Source organism: Schistocerca nitens, chromosome 1 (genome assembly GCF_023898315.1).
Source record: "Schistocerca nitens isolate TAMUIC-IGC-003100 chromosome 1, iqSchNite1.1, whole genome shotgun sequence".
Taxonomy (NCBI): Eukaryota; Metazoa; Arthropoda; class Insecta; order Orthoptera; family Acrididae; genus Schistocerca; species Schistocerca nitens.
In genome coordinates this window covers 932,943,754-932,965,160 of record NC_064614.1, presented here as the reverse complement: position 1 = coordinate 932,965,160, position 21,407 = coordinate 932,943,754, and the positions used below count along the sequence as shown (strand labels likewise).

At 41.5% G+C, this 21,407-nt stretch overlaps 1 protein-coding gene across 5 annotated transcripts in view; it reads left to right on the top strand.

The window, feature by feature from the left end:
* Nucleotides 1-21,407, top strand: part of LOC126193839 (dipeptidyl peptidase 3) — a 141,970-nt gene that overhangs the window by 24,831 nt on the left and 95,732 nt on the right. For all 5 annotated transcript variants that reach the window (XM_049932721.1, XM_049932720.1, XM_049932718.1 and 2 more), the window contains exon 5: nucleotides 16,244-16,381. In XM_049932721.1, coding sequence (XP_049788678.1) covers nucleotides 16,244-16,381 — 138 coding nt within the window. The remainder of the gene's footprint in view (nucleotides 1-16,243; nucleotides 16,382-21,407) is intronic.

The window sequence follows — 21,407 nt, the reverse complement described above, 5'->3', positions numbered from 1 at the left end:
GTAGGTCTGACAGCTGAGTACTACATTACAGTATGCAGCATGTATCTTTGACTATTCAACCGTGACAAGTGGCATGGCACTAGATCATGGAGGACATTGATACATCATTGTGTTCATACACACTTTATTTTGCAATCTTTCCAAGTTGGGCTTTGCCAGAAGATGTAAAATACCACTAACTGAAAATTGGTACATTTTCAATATTTATATGCAGGAAGTAAAGCTATTTCAAACTATCTCTGATAAAATACTTCATGTGGATACAATTCGCTATGAAGTAGTGTCTGTCAAGTAATTTCGCATTTTCGTACTTTGAGGGAGAATTTGCATCTATTTCGCATTTATTGCAAAATGCAAATTTTTCCGTTCTCTCTAAGTAACATACTGCCATAATTACTGAAGCAGATTTTATGAACTTTTCTGTGGCTCATTTCCACTGCACATAATACTACAGCCGTTTCATTACAGCTCAGTACTTCTCATATGAATGTTGTCTTAGTCTAGATGCGTTATTCATATGAAACTATATGGGACTAAATTGACAACAAACTGTAATAACCATGATGCACTGCCTAGAAAATGAGCACTATGCTCAGCTTGATTCTCTGTCTTAAATGTCCTGCAGGTTGAAAAGCTCTTCAGCATTGACACTTTTTGCTGTTGTTGACAAAGCATCAATAGTAGTAATATTGCAAACATTATGAGTAGATGATATTTGTCTTTTGGTATTGAGACTGAATGACAATTTTGCTAAAAGATGACATATTCCACATATTACTGTCAAGTGTTCTGTGTTTCTTGTGCCACTTTCTGGGGACAGCTGCTTCTCTTTTAATGTTAGCTAGTTGGATTTTCTCCGCTCCGTTTTGAGCCTGCTAAATGGTTTCCATGCACAGTAAACTTTCTTGATTTGGAACTTTGTTACTGGTAGCTTATGAAGTCTCTGTGTGCTCATGTTGTGCAATCAGTACTGTGTTATCTTTTTGTTCGTGTTTCTTTGTTTTGGGGATAGTACAAATGACAGTTTTCATAAGAAAATTGCTTCAAAGTCTATAATGACTGAAATATGTGTTACCTGTCCATAATGTTTAAAGTATAACCACAGGAATGCCCCAGAAATGTGAATCCCATATGGCGAAAGAACCTTCCAGTTTGCAGTAAGACAGAAAAAAAGAAAAAATTGTAACAGTTATTGATTTATTGTATTTAGTTTGCAGTTGGTGCATATGACTATTATTAGTAACTACTCTCTATGCCCTTAACCTAGTTACAGAAATCTGAATAAAATTCAGTGACATACTCTTTGGGTATTCTGACTCTTGGCAGCAGTGTCTTTGAGATGCAAGCTATAGCAGTTCTGATCAACACATTAGCTGATATTGGTACTCCTTGTAGGATAATTGAATCTTGGCAACACCACAGGATACGTTTGCCAACTCAGTTCCTGATGAGTTCTTTCTGGGTAGTACAGAATAATCCTATTAAATTCACTTGATTTTTTTATGTCATTTCCGTTGAAAAATCTTTGTGGTTTTTCACTCAAGGTGTGTCAAAATTATCAGTTCATGGTCTTGAGTCCACTAAAGTCATTACACACAAAATTTGCAGCTAATCTCATCTTCCACATTGCAGTTCATCTGTCCTAGTGACCACTTAGGCAACAAGTGAGTGATGAATACTGCAGCTCTTTGCTAGCTCTGAGGTAACATGGCTGTCTGTGAAGTGAAGGCTGCTGTGGCTTGCAGTTCCAGTCCTGCTGAAAGCCAGATTTTTGGCTGTTCTGTTACAGACATACAAGAAACCACACCAAAAATCAGTAAGGAAATATTAGGAAACCTTCTCCATCAAAAGCCATTTTGCTACTTCCAGTATTTTGTACCATAATGGTGAAGGACCTAAGATATTGCGCAATTGATAATGCCTCCGTCCACTTCTCCTGGACATAAATTTTGGTTCTTGTGACTACACAGATTTATCTCTCTATTAAAGTGTCCCATTTCTGTATCACCTGACTGTAACACAGGACAGCAAATAAATGCAGGCTGTTTCGAAGCTCAGTCTGTAATATCTTACTAATTCAAGTCAATATAGGCATGCTCATGTTACAAATACTTCGTTTTATTGAAATAGATACTTGTTGTGTGGTTATCGTGGTAAGCTGTATTTCATTTGTGTTGGTACAGTGCATATTTTAATAGTTTTCCATTAATTTATTGAATGCAATGGTAAGCATCAGAGGAAAATTAATAGTCAACAATATAGTCTATCTTGTTATCTAAAGCAGTCTGACACTGCTCACATAGTTTACTGATCCCACGCTGGTAGACACCTACATGTTCTGAGGTAAAGATGTTGTCAAACCAGGTTTGAAGTGCATTTTTGCCCAAAAACAAATTTCCTTGGCAGTTATTTGATAAGAATTGGGAAAAGTAAACATTGAGGGCATAAGATTGGAATAATAAGCGCATTAAGAATGACTTTCCAAACAACCTCCTGGATAGTTTTTGAAAGGTATTTCATTTGATTGCAACAGATACCAGCTGCAATGGACACACATCTGGGAAGGAGTTCATAGTGCAAAACAGCCTTTTTGAGCCATGTGGTGCACAATATTATGTTAACCTAACCTTTGTTCAAGTGTCTCTCTTTTGTTAGAAGTTGGCTGCTAATTTCTTCTTAAGAAGTTAACGTAATGACATCATAATTCATCATCAGTAACAATATTACATAGGAATGCTTAATGAGTGAACTGATAACTTTCAAACCAAAATGCAGTAGTAATCATCCCTTTGATTTTTATAGCTTTGAGTTAGAACATGCAGTACTCCTACACAAGAGATGTTAACTTATTGAATGGAAATGTTACATGGCAATTGAATGGTTGCAGTTTATCACTTATGTCAGTTATTGAAACTTCCTGAATGTGGAAATCATTCAGTCCAGAATAATATTTCTTCAGACAAGAAAATTCTTTTCTGGTGTGTTCTGTGCAAAATCACTGTCCCTCACATATGGTACAAAGGTTTTCAGCTGCCTCCTCTGCATTCATCATGTATTATACCTGAAATGAACAATAAGTTGCAAATGTTAGAAATTTTTCCACTTCTTGTGGAATGAAAACTGCAAACAGCTGTGTGAAAGAGCCTTTATTTAGGACCACGGCCGGTTTTGTAGCTTAGAGCTTCAGGTGGGTATCTCAATATTGGTTAAAAACCAGTGTGTTTCCCCAATCATTAGTAACAGCAATAACAAATAAATACTGACAAACTGTTGCATGTGACCCAAATTTGGGGAGAATGAAGACCCAACAGTCACTGTCCAAATAACAGTATTCCAGCAAGTGAGCATACTGCCAAATTATAGAGGGGCTGAATGATGCCATCGGGATCCCCCAAAAATAGAGCCAGAATCTAACAGTATAAGCAGGCGTAATGTAAAAACTGTGGAATGTAACTTCAAAAGCCACATTGACAAAATTTACCAAAATAGTTACCACTGCACACCACCTCATACCCTGTTGACTTAACAAGAAGGCATAACCGAACAGACATTTTAACCAATACAACAAGTGTAGCATGTTAATAATATAACATATACAAGTATCAACCTAAAAAACATCCCTACCCCAGCCTAGGAAAAGCCACCCACACATGTAGGCAACCAGTTAAGAAACATAAGTGGCAGGGAATTAAAGTTAGCACATAGGAACCGTAAAGCAAATTACTTAGGGGGATGGATAAGTCAACTCATTAAAAACAATCTATATCAACACTAGTTTTTAGAGGTCCATAAGGTCTTGATGTAGATTGTTTTTGCAGGGTGGACCACAGTAATTTGTTTCGCAGTTCCTATTTACTGACTTACTGACTTTAATCTGTTGCTACTTAAGTTTTTCAAATTGTTGGCTTAAAGTCTGATTGGCTTTGCCGTGTGTGTGTGTGTGTGTGTGTGTGTGTGTGTGTGTGTGTGTGTGTGTTTCATTCCTGTAAATTGTGTTGTATTATTAGCATGATGTTAAACGTACTATATTGCTTCAGACGTATTTTAGTTATGCCTTGTAGATCAGTAGGGTTGTGATTGTGTCAAGTGGTAACTATGTAATGTTGGATTGTTATCATTTACTGTTATAAAGAACTCAGTTTTGTAACGAAGTTACCCAGCTGTCCATCTCCGGACATGAGCGTCCTGGATGGGGCTAACGCGAGGTTCTTGCCCTACACTGTGGTGGCGCAGCATATGCCTGGCCAGTGAGCATGTACCACACTAGGATACATCGCAGTTGGTTCCTAGGGGCTCAGTATTAACATGACATTGCTGGAGCTCGTATGGTGCAATGAGATGATGTTCCTGGATTTTGGTAAATTTTGCCGACATGGAGGATGTGCTTTTGAGGGTACATGCCATGGTTTTTACTTTCAGTTTATTATGTTGCAGGTTCCATCTCGATTTTTGGGGAATGCTGATGGCACTATTCAGTGTAGCTTTATAATTTGGCATTATGCTTGTTTGGCAGATTGCTATTATTTGGACAGTGAATGATGGTCTTCTACCCATCTCCACTTTTGGGTCTTATATGATGTAATGTGTTTTATGTAATTTAATTTATGTAATGTGTTTATTTGTTACTGTCACTATTAGTGATCGGGGAAAATTCTGTTTTTAATTGCTATTTCCCTTTTGTATTCAGATATCCACCTGAACATTTGGCTCTAAGCTGTGAAAGCGCCTGTATGTCCAAATAAAGAATCTTACGTACAGCTGTTTGCAATTTTCAATCCACACAATGTACATTCACAGCTGGGGTTGCCCTGAAAACAAAGTTGCTTTCAACTTTTTTCACTTGTGATTGTTTTTTAACACTTAAACAGCATTCATAAGTTTGAAGTTTGCAAAGTGTCAACTACCTGCACAGTGGCAGGCCCTTGTCCATACAGGGATCACATGGGTCCCTGAGCTGTAAACTCCCATTCATGCCAAAGAGTATATCCTGTTGTGATTGCTGTGATTGGGTGGCACCTGTGGGGAGAGCCCCCTTTCAGAGTAGGTGGCACCAAGACAGATGACTTACAAATGAAGTGGCTCGAACTTTCTTTCACTGATGACAACACAGCCCCAGCAATCTCTTCTGAAGGAAAGGATTACTACAATGCAGAGAGATATGACCACACAATGTTTCCTTCTCTGACTATGCCATGGGAGGAATGTAGAGCTAAGGGACAAGGGGAGATATGCTCACCACAATACTTAGTTTGTTCTAGGACCAATGTGGGGGGAGAGGAGTCTTTTTTTGTGTACAAAGCCACTATTCTTTGTTGAACACCTTGAGGACAGGTTTGGGCAATTGGCAGCAACCCTGATAATGAAATGTGGTTGAATTATGATTAAAACATCATCCCCAGCTCAGTCACAAGTGCTGCCCATCTGTGACAAGGGGTGTGATGTTCTTGGAACCTTTCTCTCCACACCCCACGCGCACGCGCGCCCGCCCACACACACACACACACACACACACACACACACACACACACACACACACAGTCTCACTGTGGTACAAGGAATCGTCTTCCATGACCACCTCCTTTTACAGACAGATGATGAGTTATATGCCATTTTAGAGCGATATGGTTTGCATTTTGTTCATCCTGTCCAGAGAGCGCCAAAGGACAATACAGTTGATACTGGGGCCTTCACCTTTGCCTGTGAAGGCAACTAGTTGCCTGAAACAGTCAAGGGGTTCTGTCTGTAGTGATTGTGGTTGTCATTTCCACACAGATGCTCCTTGTGTCCCTCTCACCCACTCCCTCTCACCCCTCCCCATTGTGTGTCATCTGCAGGAAGTACCATTTGCCCTGTTCACCAGACTGCACCAGTTCCAAAGAGAAAAGAAAATCCAATAATACAATATTCTTGGGTGACTCACAAGAAGGCAATGAATAAATATGATCGTTTGCTTCATATCGGTATGAGGAAGATGTGTGCTATGACTATGACGTCAATCTCTGTAGCAACAGCACCCTTTCCTTTGTGCCTTCTAAGTCGGGGCCTCAGGGCTGCATGACTACACTCGCTCCCCTGTTGGTTACCCTTCCCCCCTCCTCCTACTGTTTACCCCCCCCCCCCCCTCACTGTGCGAGCGTTGACTCCCACCCACCAGGACGTCGATCCCCAACCTGAAACCAGAGAAGCGATAACTTCTTTTGGTGTGTGTCACCAGGGAGGGATCCCTCAGGACACTTTCCACCGATCTGCAACTGGATATTAGCCAGTGGCTGAAGGAGCCTCAGCTTGCTGGTCGTAGGGCTTTATATTACTCCTCTGTCACTGAAACTAAGGCAGACTAATGCTTGCAGACATTGAAATCATCCAAGGAGAAGAAGGACAAAAAGAAGATCTCGAAGACCTATGAGGTTCCAGTGATCCCCATGCCACTTTACCCCACGCATTCTGACTTTGTACCTGAGGCACAGTTTCTTGTGACCACTGTGGCACCAGATCCCACACCTGACCTGCTTCAGAACTGTTGTGTATTGGTGCTATGTCTTTGCAGCCAGTAGCAGCCGGTGACACTGAGGCATGACCTACATCCTTAGTTATTTCACATCCCATAGGATGCCGATAGTGGACCCGCTTGTTGAACTACTGTAGCGGTTGTTTCCACGACCTGGCTGAGCTACAGTGAGCTTTCTGAATTGCCCACCAGGAAAAGCAGTTCCAAGCATTGCAAACCCTTACCCTCAGCAGCTATCAGGGCTATTTGAAGTATTGTGCTGACTATGAAAGAGTGTCAGGTGGAGCTTGCACTCATGTTCTGGACTCTGTCAGCAACAAGCACATGCCGCTTGATACAACTTAGGAGGCTGTGGCTGTGTCCGTATTTTACTGTGTGTAACTTGTGTCTTCCTTCCAGTGGTGGAGTGTGTTAGACTGTGTTGTCTGCACTGCTTTCTCAGCACCCCACCCTCTCCTCCCCTTTCCTGAGTGACTTCAATGCCCACAATCCTTTCTTGGGTGGGATGAAGACTATTGGTTGTGGTAAAGCTATCAAAACTTTGCTGTCAGAGCAGTTGAATACTGGTGTCTCCACATACTTCGGTGTGGCATGTGGATCTCATTTGACCACTGAACTTTCCATTTGCAGCCCTGATTTCCCACCCCTACCCCCTCCCCATCCATTGGAGAGTCCATATGTGACAGTGTTCATTTCCCGATTGTCCTGTCCATCCTGTAGAACTCCTCTCCTGGACATCCATGCAGATGGGGTCTCAATAATGACGATGAGGACACCTGTGCATTTGCCATCACATTTAGCACCCTGTCACATGGAGGTATCAATGTGACTGTCAAGAGCACAACTGCAGCCATTATATCAGCAGTAGACTTAGCGATTCCCTATTCCTTTGCCCCCCGCCCCCCTGTCAGAAAACAGTAGCTTGTGAGACTTCAGAAATCGCTGTGGCCATTAGAGGTTGCACACAGGCTCTCCAGTGCCGTAGGTGACATCCATCAATGGAACACCTCATTGTCCTTGAACAGCTCTGTGCCCAGGTCTGCCACCTGATAAACAGACAGGAACAAGAAGGTGGAAACAATATGTTGCTACCATTTCGTGCCATGCCCTTCCTTCATATGTCTGAGCAAAAGTGCGACACCTCTGTGGACACAGGTCCCCACAGGTGTGCCTAGCATCTACACCGACCCCTGTGCTGTCTCCAAACACTTCATTATGCTTGAGCCTCTGTGCCCGAGAAGTATTGGCCTGCATTGTGTGTCCTCAGACAGCAGGTGTTATGAGTTCACTTACCATTGACTACACTTAACCTAGAGCCATGTATTGCTCCATTCAGTGGGTGGGAATTCCTCAGGTTTAGGACCAGGCCACATTCACAGCCTAATTCTTAGACATGGATTGATGGATTTCCAGTGTCACGTACTTGCCATTTTCAACCGCATTTGGAGCAAGGATGAGTTTTTACCTCTACGTGAGGAAGTGTAATTGTCCCTGTACTGAAACCCGATAAACGCCCTCCCAATTATTCTCACTGGCGCTCTATGCAAGTTGCTCAAACATATGGTGAGTGGGCAACTCCATTGGTACCTAGAGTCCTGGCATCTTTTGACCGTATCCCAGGGCAGTTTCTACCAAGGCTGTTCAACTCCTGACAATTAGGTCTTCCTGGAGATTGCTGTTTGTTCAGTTTTTGTCCAGTGTCTTCTTTGAGTTGCAAGAGGCTTATGACACCACATGGCATCATTACATTCTCATTACCCTACCTGAATAGGGTCTCCAGGGCTCACTCGTGATTTTTGTGCAGAACTTTCCAGATTCAAGTTTGTGCCCTTCACAATACCCCTCCCCCATAGACAAGAGAACTGTCTCCCACAGGACTGTAATGTGTGTGCACCTTCTTCTGGTGGCTATCAGAGGGCTATCTGTAGCTGTGAGGTCAACAGTTACCCTCCCTGTTTGCTGATGACACTCTCATTTACTATTGCTACCCCACTGTGGGTGTTACTGAACGCCAACTGCAGGTGCAGCCCGTGGCTCTCACCCATGACTTCCGGTTTTCAGCCACCAAGACATGCATCTTTGCCTTCAGTAGCCTTTGTGCTGTCCATCCACAACCAGAACTCACCTTGATGACCAATTGGCAATCTAATGGAGTGTTATCACTTTCCAGGACTTGTCTTTGATGCCTGGTTGGGGTGGCTTCCCCATCTTCACCAACTTAAAGGCAAACTAGCTGGCCACACCTCGACAATCTTTGCTGCCTCATTAACAGCAATTGGGCACAGACTGTCCTACACTTTTCCGATTTGACAAAGATCTGATTCTGTTTCAGATTGTTTGTGGGAGTCTGACATGGCTTGGCATTGCCTTCATTGTTGTGGATGCTGGACCTGGTACACCAATGTGGGGTCTGACTTGCAAAGATGCCTTTCTGACCAGCCCTGTGAACGGCCTACTCGGGAAGGCCGAGGTCCCTCCACTACAGATCAGGTGCCAACAACTGTTGCTCAACTATGCGATATACATTTGCTGCTCCCATGAGCATCCAAAATTCAGCTTCCTTTTCCCTCATAGGGTGCTCCTCCACCTGCAAGTGAGGCCCAGGACTGGAGTCTTCATTGCAGTATGCATACGGTGTCTCTGCTCTGAACTCTACATTCCCCAACTGCTGCCTCTTGTCAGGGATCACTTGTGTATGCCCCCATGGTGTGTACATCATCCTTGGACGTGTCTCAACCTATCCTTTATACTGAAAGACTCTGTTGACCCAATGGTTTTTTCGCTGCCTGATCCTGACCAGCCTTCATGCATTTCTGGGTTCAGAAGTGGCATACACTGATGGCTCTACAGTTGACGGATGAACTGGCTTTGCCTGCACACATCCAAGGTACAGTGAAATATACTCTCTGCCCAACAGGTGCAGTGTATTCACTGCAGAGTTGGTGGCGATTGCTCGAGCTCTGTCTCTTTTGTTCTTGCGCCAACAAGATGTTCTTAATGGGCAGTCAGTGTTGGAGGCTGGGAACACAGAGTGGTATGCCCTGGTCTCTGCAACAAACTGCAAACAGTAAGGGGGACTATGACCATGTGCAACAGTCTTCCCTTCATGCTTCTCGCAGGGAATATCGTTCTGTTGGCTTTTCATTGGTCACACTTGGCTGACCCATGGCCACCTCGTATGACACGAGGATCTACTTAACCGTTGATGTGGTGCCTTTCTGAAGGTGGCCCACATTCTACTGGACCGCCCCAATTTCGTACCTTACCGTGAAACCCTACACTTGCTGGCAAGCTGCCTCTGATGCTGGCAGACAGTGCCAAAGGGGCTGATTTGGTTTTATATTTTGCCTGTAAAAGTGGTTTCTGCTCCTCTCTGCGAGGTAAGGCTCATTGGCCTTGTCAGCCTCTTGAGGAATTGGAGGGATGCCCCGTTGCCTGCTCCAAACCAGGGGGCCCGTGGTCGCCCTTGCTAAGTGGTCTGTCATGTCTCCTGCCCTTCCCAACATTTTATTCTTCGTATTCTTTTATTTCTGCTGTTGGTTTACATCTTGTTGCCATTATCTTTCCTTTCCATGTTGCTAGTTTTCTTGTTGTAATGGAGGGTGAAGACACACCAGACAGATGTAGAGGTAGCGTCTCACATTGCATAATATGTACTGAGGGCCTCCACTGGTTTTTGGGCAGAGCAATTTGCCCACCTCCACCCTCTTACTCCTCTCTCAGGACTCTTACTGGTTTGATACACATAGGATGGAGGGACTGATCACCTTGAAGATTGGTCTCTTTAACCCAATATTCCAATCCTTTATGTCAAGACAAAATACTTGACTAAAGTTAACAGCCCACAAAAACACAAAATGTAAGTTTATGTATAGCGTACACAGCTTGCCAGAATACAATGCATTCGTACAGACTTTTATTATATCTTATGAAAGCTATATTACATTAAGTTACATAAGACGGGCCCAGTAGTGATAGGAAAATATTTGTGGGTAACACAAAGCATTTGCAGCCCCTTTCAGAGAAAATGGGAACTGTGTACAATCTTTTAACTGAATTGCAAGCTGTCTGCTGTCCCTCACGGCAAAAAATATTTGAAATGCTAACAAAATGATGTTATAGAGGTTGAGTAATAGCTCTGCAAGTAGTTATCAGAGTCTCCATGTTTGGAGAGTGCTGCTGTTACACAGTCTTGCACTGAATTAATGAATAATCACTAGAATTGCTAAAAAGTTCTTTACTTTACTCAGTGACCAGTTCTGCTTTCATATCAAAGGAGTTTTGTAGTGAAATCTAAAACTGATGTTGTAAATGCATGATGTAATGAGTAAACACTTTACATAAGAGGAATGTAAGTGTTTTAGCATGGAAAACTTAAGTTTACAGTGTGAAATAATAAGTATAGAACAAGAAAAGAATAATATAACTTACATTGCACAGTGGTGAAGCAACATCAAATGATTATGCAAGTAAAAGTTGGGTAGTTTTAAAAATGATATTCCCAATAATATTGTAGGAAAAATGGGAGTCATGCTTACTGTAGATTTTGTACATTGAAAGTATTGGCATGCTTTAGCAATAAAAGAAATTATATTTTGATATGTTCAAAAATCTAAATTGTATGCTCTACCAAAAATAGTAACAGGTAATTATTTAGATTTAATGAGATTTTAAAATAATTGCAGTGGACGGTGCGTCCAGGTCAAGCATAAAATTACACCCAGTAGCGTGAGCAGACAAAAGTTACACAGGGAACTGTAGATGCTACTAACATGTCATGGGTGTAATGTGGACCACTTTCAAGATAAGAACTTTTTCACTAACATCTGAATGCGGCTATAAAATAGTGGAGGGTCTTTAAAGGAAGCTATCAATAATACTTCCTCATACAGCCAGGAGTCTGATGTTTCTTAGTGTGCCCTGCTCATTGAGTGTCATTTCCCTGGATTTTTTTCAGGTGGGCATAAATTTCTGTTCCTTCATATATGTCCATAAAATATCTGTTCTTCACTGTATGAACAATTGAGAGGTTTTTTTTCCATACTGTGCACCATGTGTGTTGGAAGTTATTTAGAATCAATGCCTTGACTAAAAAATTCATCTTAAGTATTGTTGCTATGGACACTTTTTGTATGTTTTTTTTCTGCTTAATTCAGGTTTGTCACTGTTTGTGTTACGTTCATTCTGTGTAAAAATAAATTATTGAGTTTCAAATGATAACACATTCTTGTTTAGAGCTCAAATAACACATTATGGGCCCAGACTACACAGTTTGTCATTATCACATAAAACAGCAGTTTTTTTTTTTTTAAGCGAACAAAAATACACTCCTGGAAATGGAAAAAAGAACACATTGACACCGGTGTGTCAGACCCACCATACTTGCTCCGGACACTGCGAGAGGGCTGTACAAGCAATGATCACACGCACGGCACAGCAGACACACCAGGAACCGCGGTGTTGGCCGTCAAATGGCGCTAGCTGCACAGCATTTGTGCACCGCCGCCGTCAGTGTCGGCCAGTTTGCCGTGGCATACGGAGCTCCATCGCAGTCTTTAACACTGGTAGCATGCCGCGACAGCGTGGACGTGAACCGTATGTGCAGTTGACGGACTTTGAGCGAGGGCGTATAGTGGGCATGCGGGAGGCCGGGTGGACGTACTGCCGAATTGCTCAACACGTGGGGCGTGAGGTCTCCACAGTACATCGATGTTGTCGCCAGTGGTCGGCGGAAGGTGCACGTGCCCGTCGACCTGGGACCGGACCGCAGCGACGCACGGATGCACGCCAAGTCCGTAGGATCCTACGCAGTGCCGTAGGGGACCACACCGCCACTTCCCAGCAAATTAGGGACACTGTTGCTCCTGGGGTATCGGCGAGGACCATTCACAACCGTCTCCATGAAGCTGGGCTACGGTCCCGCACACCGTTAGGCCGTCTTCCGCTCATGCCCCAACATCGTGCAGCCCGCCTCCAGTGGTGTCGCGACAGGCGTGAATGGAGGGACGAATGGAGACGTGTCGTCTTCAGCGATGAGAGTCGCTTCTGCCTTGGTGCCAATGATGGTCGTATGCGTGTTTGGCGCCGTGCAGGTGAGCGCCACAATCAGGACTGCATACGACCGAGGCACACAGGGCCAACACCCGGCATCATGGTGTGGGGAGCGATCTCCTACACTGGCCGTACACCACTGGTGATCGTCGAGGGGACACTGAATAGTGCACGGTACATCCAAACCGTCATCGAACCCATCGTTCTACCATTCTTAGACCGGCAAGGGAACTTGCTGTTCCAACAGGACAATGCACGTCCGCATGTATCCCGTGCCACCCAACGTGCTCTAGAAGGTGTAAGTCAACTACCCTGGCCAGCAAGATCTCCGGATCTGTCCCCCATTGAGCATGTTTGGGACTGGATGAAGCGTCGTCTCACGCGGTCTGCATGTCCAGCACGAACGCTGGTCCAACTGAGGCGCCAGGTGGAAATGGCATGGCAAGCCGTTCCACAGGACTACATCCAGCATCTCTACGATCGTCTCCATGGGAGAATAGCAGCCTGCATTGCTGCGAAAGGTGGATATACACTGTACTAGTGCCGACATTGTGCATGCTCTGTTGCCTGTGTCTATGTGCCTGTGGTTCTGTCAGTGTGATCATGTGATGTATCTGACCCCAGGAATGTCTCAATAAAGTTTCCCCTTCCTGGGACAATGAAATCACGGTGTTCTTATTTCAATTTCCAGGAGTGTACTTGTGCCTCCATTATGTCAAGAAAGTTCACTTCAGGGCACAAATACAGATTGTCAGTGAGTGACATCAGAGCTAACTCGTTGCCATTAATCAGAAACCTATAAGGAAGAGAAATTACAACACAAGGCAATTTGCAATGAAAACTAACTGCAGTGTGAAAAATTGTGGCAGTGCATAATGAGCATGATGAAAAATGAAGTTAAGATATACACTGCAGGGGCTAAAATAATCTGAAGAGTTCAGCATGCCATTTATGTGCATCTAGAGCGCACTTCAACTATGAAAGAAGCAGAGGATAAATTAAAACAAATTTAAAATGACTTGGGACTTTAGCAAGGAGTAGGATGAACACTTTCAACAAGAAGACTGGAGATGTGTTTTTCTGTGGAAGAACGTGTTGAGAATAATTTCAGTTTAAAACACATTAAAATATTTTAACTTTTGGAGTGCAGGGCGATTGGGTACGATGTATTTAGTTTGCTGGGCTGCCTAAAAAGTGCAAACCAATGATAATTTTCTAATTATGACTATTTTTCAAAAAATATTTTTCATACACTATTGGCAATTAATACCAAGTACCTGAGATTATTTGCACTTTTTTTAAAAAAATTGTAGAGTGTCACAGATGAAAGATTTTGTATCTTACAAACTGACATCGGACTTGAATATGTTAACCTCAGTTCCCCACACTCCAGAACAAAGTGGTGTGGCAGAGATACAATAGAGCAATCGCAGGAAAGGCAAGATATATGTTGTTTGATCCAAAATTAGCAATGGAATTTTGGGGAGTAGTAGTTTCCACCCTGGTTTATCTTATTAACAGATCACCATCAAAAGCTTTCAAAAACATGATGCCAGGGGAACATTCTGGAGAAATCACAGCAGGGCAAATTTCAACAAATGGAATGCTCGCAGACATGATGATGAAGCGCCTGCCAAGAACAAGACATCAGCTAACCAGAAAATTTGAGCTCGTTGGGTGAAGTACTGAGAGTCATCACTTCTATTGGGGGTGTTAGAAATTATCATTCAGAGTCATTGCTTCCACTAGGAAGTTCAGCTTTGATGTTGTTGCTATGCATGCTTTTTGTGTATGTTCTTTTGTTTAGTTCAGATTTGTCATTGATAGTGTTAAATTTGTTCTGAGTAAGAATAAAGTGCGTTATTCAAACTGTAATCACGTTTTAATTTAGAGCTCAGATAATATAAATGGGACTCTCTTGTATGGGGTGAGCCACGAAGGTGAATTTACTTCCTATGCTGCTTCTTTCTAAATCTGTGAGTTCCTTGTACCATATTTCCCATTTGTCCAAGTTAGCTAGTTTTACTGTCAGAGCAGTAGATCTTGTATTTGTCACCATTTTGGTATAGTCTTGTGTTAATGTCGTGTATTAGAAGATGTAACAGTGAAGGTTGCAATTTATGCGTGGAAACTAAATTTTCTTTTTTAATAAAGATTGCAAAGTTTTTGAAACCTGGCTGTGACACACAGACTAAAATAATGTCTTATCACAGTGTGGTAGTTGGAATTTACAATTTGACAATGTCATTTTAGATTCGTTGCTACAGAATTTCCACATGAATTATCCAGTTGCGATGCCTTTATGCTAGTAAGAGGAAATACAGACATTAAAAATTGCAGGCTTATATCTAATGTTTTTGCTTGGACTCTGTCCGATAGAGTAGTTATTTATATTTGTTGGAGGAGGGGGGAGGAATCACTCTGCAGTACATCAAAGAATTTGTGTTTGTAAGAATGATTTAAATTACTTGTGCTGTGCTATAACCACCAACTTAAAGAAAGGGTGTTATGTGAAAAGTGTTTAAGAAACCTGGTCTAATGAGTGTCTGATTGCCACCAGCCTGATGTGTCTGCAGTTTTATTTCAAGTGCATGATGATTATTTGGGTAAGTAATCTCAAAGTGTGGAAAATAAGCAGCGAGTGGCAGAGTTATTGAATGAAGTTTTTGGGATCTGTCAGTGGTGGTCTAGAAACATAATGTGAGCCTGGCACAACCCCTTTATAATCCTATAATTTCCTTGAAACTTTTAGTGATAAAGACACTGAATTTTTATTTGGTAGTAGCAGGGCTCAAACTCCAACCCGACCATCCTGATTTAACTATTTAGAGTCTTCGCTAAATTGCTTCAGGTAAATTTTCTTCAAAAAAGCCGTGGCAAATTTGGTTCCCACACTCTTGTCCATCTGCACTACTTTTCCACCCTTAATGATGGTGCTGTCGACAAGATATTAAATCCTAACCTTAATTCATTCCTATTTACCTTTCATTGCTGACAGGACTAATGCTAGGAACATCAGATTTTTTCTTAGGTTGCAGGTGTGTTATTAATTATAAAACTCATTTGTGCCACTTTTTTATGTGTAGTCCATATCTGATATTCACTTTCAGTTGTTGGAAATGCTTTTTTTGCTGTTGCCTCAGTGCTGAAGTTTGCATTTAGTGTTTTGTTTTTCCTGAGTTAGTCACAGTTAGTGAATTTCCATATTCTGTGATTTCTTGTTGTCTCTTAATGCTCCTACTAAAGGAGATATATTTACTAATTGTGACAGATCAGTATTAAAGTCTCTCTCTCTCTCTCTCTCTCTCTCTCTCTCTCTCTCTCAATGAGTTCCCAGCTAATTTATATTAAAATTGTTTTTGGTCTTACTTGGAACTGTAATCTTGATGTAGATTTCATTCAGTGGCGATTCCATAGTTGTACAAATCCGGAACATCCTATTAGAAGACTCGGGAGATACACAGTGTCAGTCTGTCATACGAAGGTACAACTTCATTTATCATTTGAAAGTAATTACGTTATGTGTTATGAATATCTGCCAATACTGATGTAGGGATCAACATTTGCCTCTCGTTTTTGACAGTGATTATTTTATCAACATCTATTACATTTTAACACTGTTTCTTTTTTTCATATGTGAAGTTTTCTGAAAGAGAATTAATTCTTTTACCTTATGATTTTCAGGGAATCACAACGTATTTTTCTTCAAATTGTACATTAAAAGATGCTGAAATGGTAAATGGTTTTCTTAAAAAGAATGAAATGGATGCCTATAATACCAGGACTTTCAAGTATTCAGAAGATGGGGTAACAGTTTTTGAGGTAATGTAACAGAAATTCATGGCTATTGACATGTATGTACAAACACAGATTTATTTACAAGTTTGGGCTCAAAAACCATAACTAGAAGAAGTTATGCAGTATGAAAGGTAGAACTTGATTCTACTTGTCTTCATACTTCTTCAGCATAATGGATCACATCAGTTTCTGTTAATGTCAATACAGCTCGAACATTAATTTGTTGTTAATATATTTAAAATTTTCACGTTCGTATTGTTCAACAGTATATGCCATAACAACAATTGTATGTAGATTGTTTTACTCAGCAACATTGTATTTTATTTCATGATAATTTCCTACTTTTATAAAGTAATTGAATTTTAAATTTGATTTCCTCACACACTGTGAATATGGGTGTAATTGAAAGGCATGCCAACATAGTACAGCCAAGTGCCAAGGGGGCTGTGCTGTTAATAAGTAGGGCCTATGTTGGTGGACATGTGCATATTTCTCCTAATTTTTCATTGATTCCTCATGACCTAAAAATCGGAATGGAGAAAGAGATGAATGCAGAACGGTTTTGAAGCTTATGAAAAATACCATGATTTTTTTAAAACCTATGTTCACTGGCTCAAGTAAAAATAGTTTTTTGTTTTATGGGGAGTAATTTTTTATCCTCTAAATTACTGTGTGTCCAGAGATTCAAAGAAATGGGAAATGATATGTTGTATGATTTATTTTAATATTGAACATTGGCACAATGTAGATGTGATCAAATGTCCAGTGGCTACAATGTGTTCAGCAGTATTTGCTGCTTACAAAAAGCTTTCAGTCTTTTCCTAAAAATTGTCTCTACATGTTAGTACAAAGTGTGCTATTTGACACGAAGTTCAAATGTTTTTCATCATAGCACTGGAAGAAGAGAACCTCCTTCATCTCATTCCTTTCCACTAATTTGAGTGCAAGCAAATTACCCCAAAAAATTTTGACCATTGTATCTGTCACGTTAGTAGAATAGCAGTTGCTTACCAACAGAGTGATGTTCCTAAATGTTAATTTCATGACTTTGGATTTGCTCTCAAGACTGACTGAGTGAGTATGATGAGAGAGTTTTTCTCTTGAAACTTTCTGGCAGATTGAAACTGTTTACTGTACTGGGTCTTGAACTCAGAATCTTGCCTTTTGTGGGTAATGCTCTTACTGACTGAGCTATTCATATGACTTATTAAATACACTCACAGCTTCACTTCTGCCAGTACTTCTGTCCTATCTTCCAAATTTCTCAGAAATCCTCCTGCATACCTTTCTGAGGAAAACTTTTGCTTTCTATCTCTGTGTGCCAGCCCTGATACTCAGTGCCTGCAAGCCACCTTGTTGCCCTTGGCCGGCAGTGTCATTCAGATGCAGTGCTGGGTCAGCACACTGCTCTTCCAGGTGTTTTAGCTTCCCACACAGTGGAGCTGCTGCTTCTTACTGAAGTGGTATCACAAGGCTACATGTACTCTGTGTTATCACAAGGCTACATGTACTCTGTGGTATCACAAGGCTACATGTACTCTGTTCCAATCTTCCTGCTAAACAATAAACCCCTACCAGTTCTAGGAATTAAACCTGGGTCCTTTGCATGGCAGACAGATGTGCTGACTTCACAGCTATGGAGGCAGGAGGACAACTTCTGTGAAGTTTGGAAAGGTAGAAATGAAGTTGTGTAAATGAATCGTGAGTCATCCCTCAAAAGCTCATTCAGTCAGAGCATTGCCTGCAAAATGCAATGTTTTAGCTTTGAGTCTTGGTCGAGACCCAGTGATAGATTCACTGTGAAGATTTTTCTCTTTCTCATAGCACATTATGTGTGAAAAATGCTGTTAAACAGCAGATAACCTACCAAACAAAAGCAGGACTCAGAATGTCCACTAAATAAATTATTCATATAAATTATCTTCAAAGTCGTACCATTGTACTTTGTGTGTGCGTGCGCGCGCCTTCACGCGCGTGTGCGCGCGCCTTCACGCACCCTCTTGAATGTGATGTCAAGTTACGTGCATGGGAGATTATAAATGCAGTAGCACCATTGTCGTAGATGTGGTTACTCTTGGAATAAGTCAACAATAGAAAATGAATGAGTTTGAACACCACATGATTGTAGGCACACAACAGTTGAGACATGCAGTGAGAAATTGCACAGGCATCACATGTGATTAACTTTACTCTTAACAATGTTCTTGTGAAGTGCAGAGTCAAGAAGGCACTGACTCTAATCATTGCTCAGGTAGGCTTAAGGCATTCACTGATAAGGTCCAGCAGACTCTAAATCAGACTGTATGAACCAATCAAGAGAAATCCTTGTCATATGTTATGACTTCTGTCAGGAGTTCTGAGGTCAGTTTCAGAACTTACTGACAAAAGGTGACAAGGCCCTATTTTCAAGGCTGCCACATGCCCAGAAGCCACTGATATGAAGACATGAGAGATCTGTACAATTTCACAATGTTGTAAACAATGCTTTCATCATAAAATAGTGTAAGAAGATTACATGGAGTTCTAAACCACAGTAGAGTATGTGTCATTCAAGCAGGCATTATGGATCTAGAGTATTTGTGATAATAGCATTTATGTGTATTTTACAGTGATGTTGAAATTTAGCATTGTGGGATAGTGTAGTAAGATTTTATGAAGCACCCACAATTAGAATGGTAGCTGGTGACTCCACACAGCAGGAATCCAGTCATTACAAGATTGAAGTGTGATGTTAAAGGCCTTCTCCCAAAATACACACACACACACACACACACACACATTCATTCACATGAACACAAATCACACACACAACCTCTGTCTCTGGCTGCCAGGGTCGGGACTGGCCCTGGCAGACACACACACACACACACACACACACACACACACACACACACACACACACACATGTATGTGTGTGTGTGTGTGTGTGTGTGTGTGTGTGTGTGTTCGTTCACTTGAATTTGTATTATGGATTGAGGTTTGGTTATGTTTAATCTGGCAGCTCAGCCGCATAACAGTGAGGCCTTCGATGACATGACAGTCAGTTACCACTTAAAAATCACTGAGGAGTACTTGATTGAAAGTATGAAGCAATTAACCACTTGACAGCCAGGAAACCTGAGAAAATTTTATTACTCATACTGACAAATGGCATAACTTTAAACTCAAAGAAGCCCACGGGAGTTTTGAAGGCTGTCTTTTCTTGGTCAGCCTCATCAGTGTCAAGCATGTCCATAGTTGAGAAGTACTTTCAAGCAGTCTAGGTCAGGCTGTTGTAGTTCGCATGTCTACCTGGGAGCAGCTGGGCAGGCATGGGAACAGATAGGCAGGTTGGGCAAATGACTGGTCCGCACGTAATCCTGGAGCCAGGCCGTAGCTTAGGCCATTGTACTCCACTGGCTGAGCTCAGGCAGCTGAGGATTCCCAAGCAGCTTGCACATTTGTAGAACGAATGCGATCGCAGATGATGCAGTTTCCTACTACACAATACAGGCTGAACAAAGCTGCGCCAATATTTCAAAGTAGAGCAATGATTGTCAGCTTGCTTTAAAATGTTCAAAAATGTAAAACATGTACATTTCACAAAACAAAATCATAGTATCCTATTAATATAGTGTTGTTGTTGTTGTTGTTGTTGTTGTTGTTGTCCTGAGACTGGTTTGATGCAGCTCTCCATGCTACTCTATCCTGTGCAAGCTTCTTCATCTCCCAGTACCTACTGCAACCTACATCCTTCTGAATCTGCTTAGTGTATTGATCTCTTGGTCTCCCTCTACGATTTTTACCCTCCACGCTGCCCTCCAATGCTAAATTTGTGATCCCTTGATGCCTCAAAACATGTCCTACCAACCGATCCCTTCTTCTAGTCAAGTTGTGCCACAAACTCCTCTTCTCCCCAATCCTATTCAGTACCTCCTCATTAGTTATGTGATCTACCCATCTAATCTTCAGCATTCTTCTGTAGCACCACATTTCGAAAGCTTCTATTCTCTTCTTGTCCAAACTGGTTATCGTCCATGTTTCACTTCCATACATGGCTACACTCCATACAAATACTTTCAGAAACGACTTCCTGACACTTAAATCTATACTCGATGTTAACAAATTTCTCTTCTTCAGAAACGATTTCCTTGCCATTGCCAGTCTACATTTTATATCCTCTCTACTTCGACCATCATCAGTTATTTTACTCCCTAAATAGCAAAACTCCTTTACTACTTTAAGTGTCTCATTTCCTAATCTAATCCCCTCAGCATCACCCGATTTAATTTGACTACATTCCATTATCCTCGTTTTGCTTTTGTTGATGTTCATCTTATATCCTCCTTTCAAGACGCTGTCCATTCTGTTCAACTGCTCTTCCAAGTCCTTTGCTGTCTCTGACAGAATTACAATGTCATCGGTGAGCCTCAAAGTTTTTACTTCTTCTCCATGAATTTTAATACCTACTCCAAATTTTTCTTTTGTTTCCTTTACTGCTTGCTCAATATACAGATTGAATAACATTGGGGAGAGGCTACAACCCTGTCTCACTCCTTTCCCAACCACTGCTTCCCTTTCATGCCCCTCGACTCTTATAACTGCCATCTGGTTTCTGTACAAATTGTAAATAGCCTTTCGCTCCTTGTATTTTACCCCTGCCACCTTCAGAATTTGAAAGAGAAGTGTTAGTGAGTCACAACTGGAATCTATAAACTCATACAAATACTCTGGGGAAATGCAGACAGTCTATAAAGGAGATTGCCTACAAATCAGTCATGTAACCGATACTAGAATTTTGCAGAAGTAGTGTGGGACCTGTACCAAAGGACCAGCAGGAGACATTGAATGTACACAGAGAAGAGCAGCACAAATGGTCACAAGTTTGTTTGACACACAGGAGTGTGTCACTGAGATGTTAAAAGAAATGAACTGACAGGCTCTTTGAAAACAGACGTACATTATCCTGATATAATCTGTTAAAAAAGTATCAAGAACTGGCCTTAAATGATGACTCTAGGAATACACAGTCATTTCTCAAGAAAGTGTACACCATTATTTTAAGTGTAAT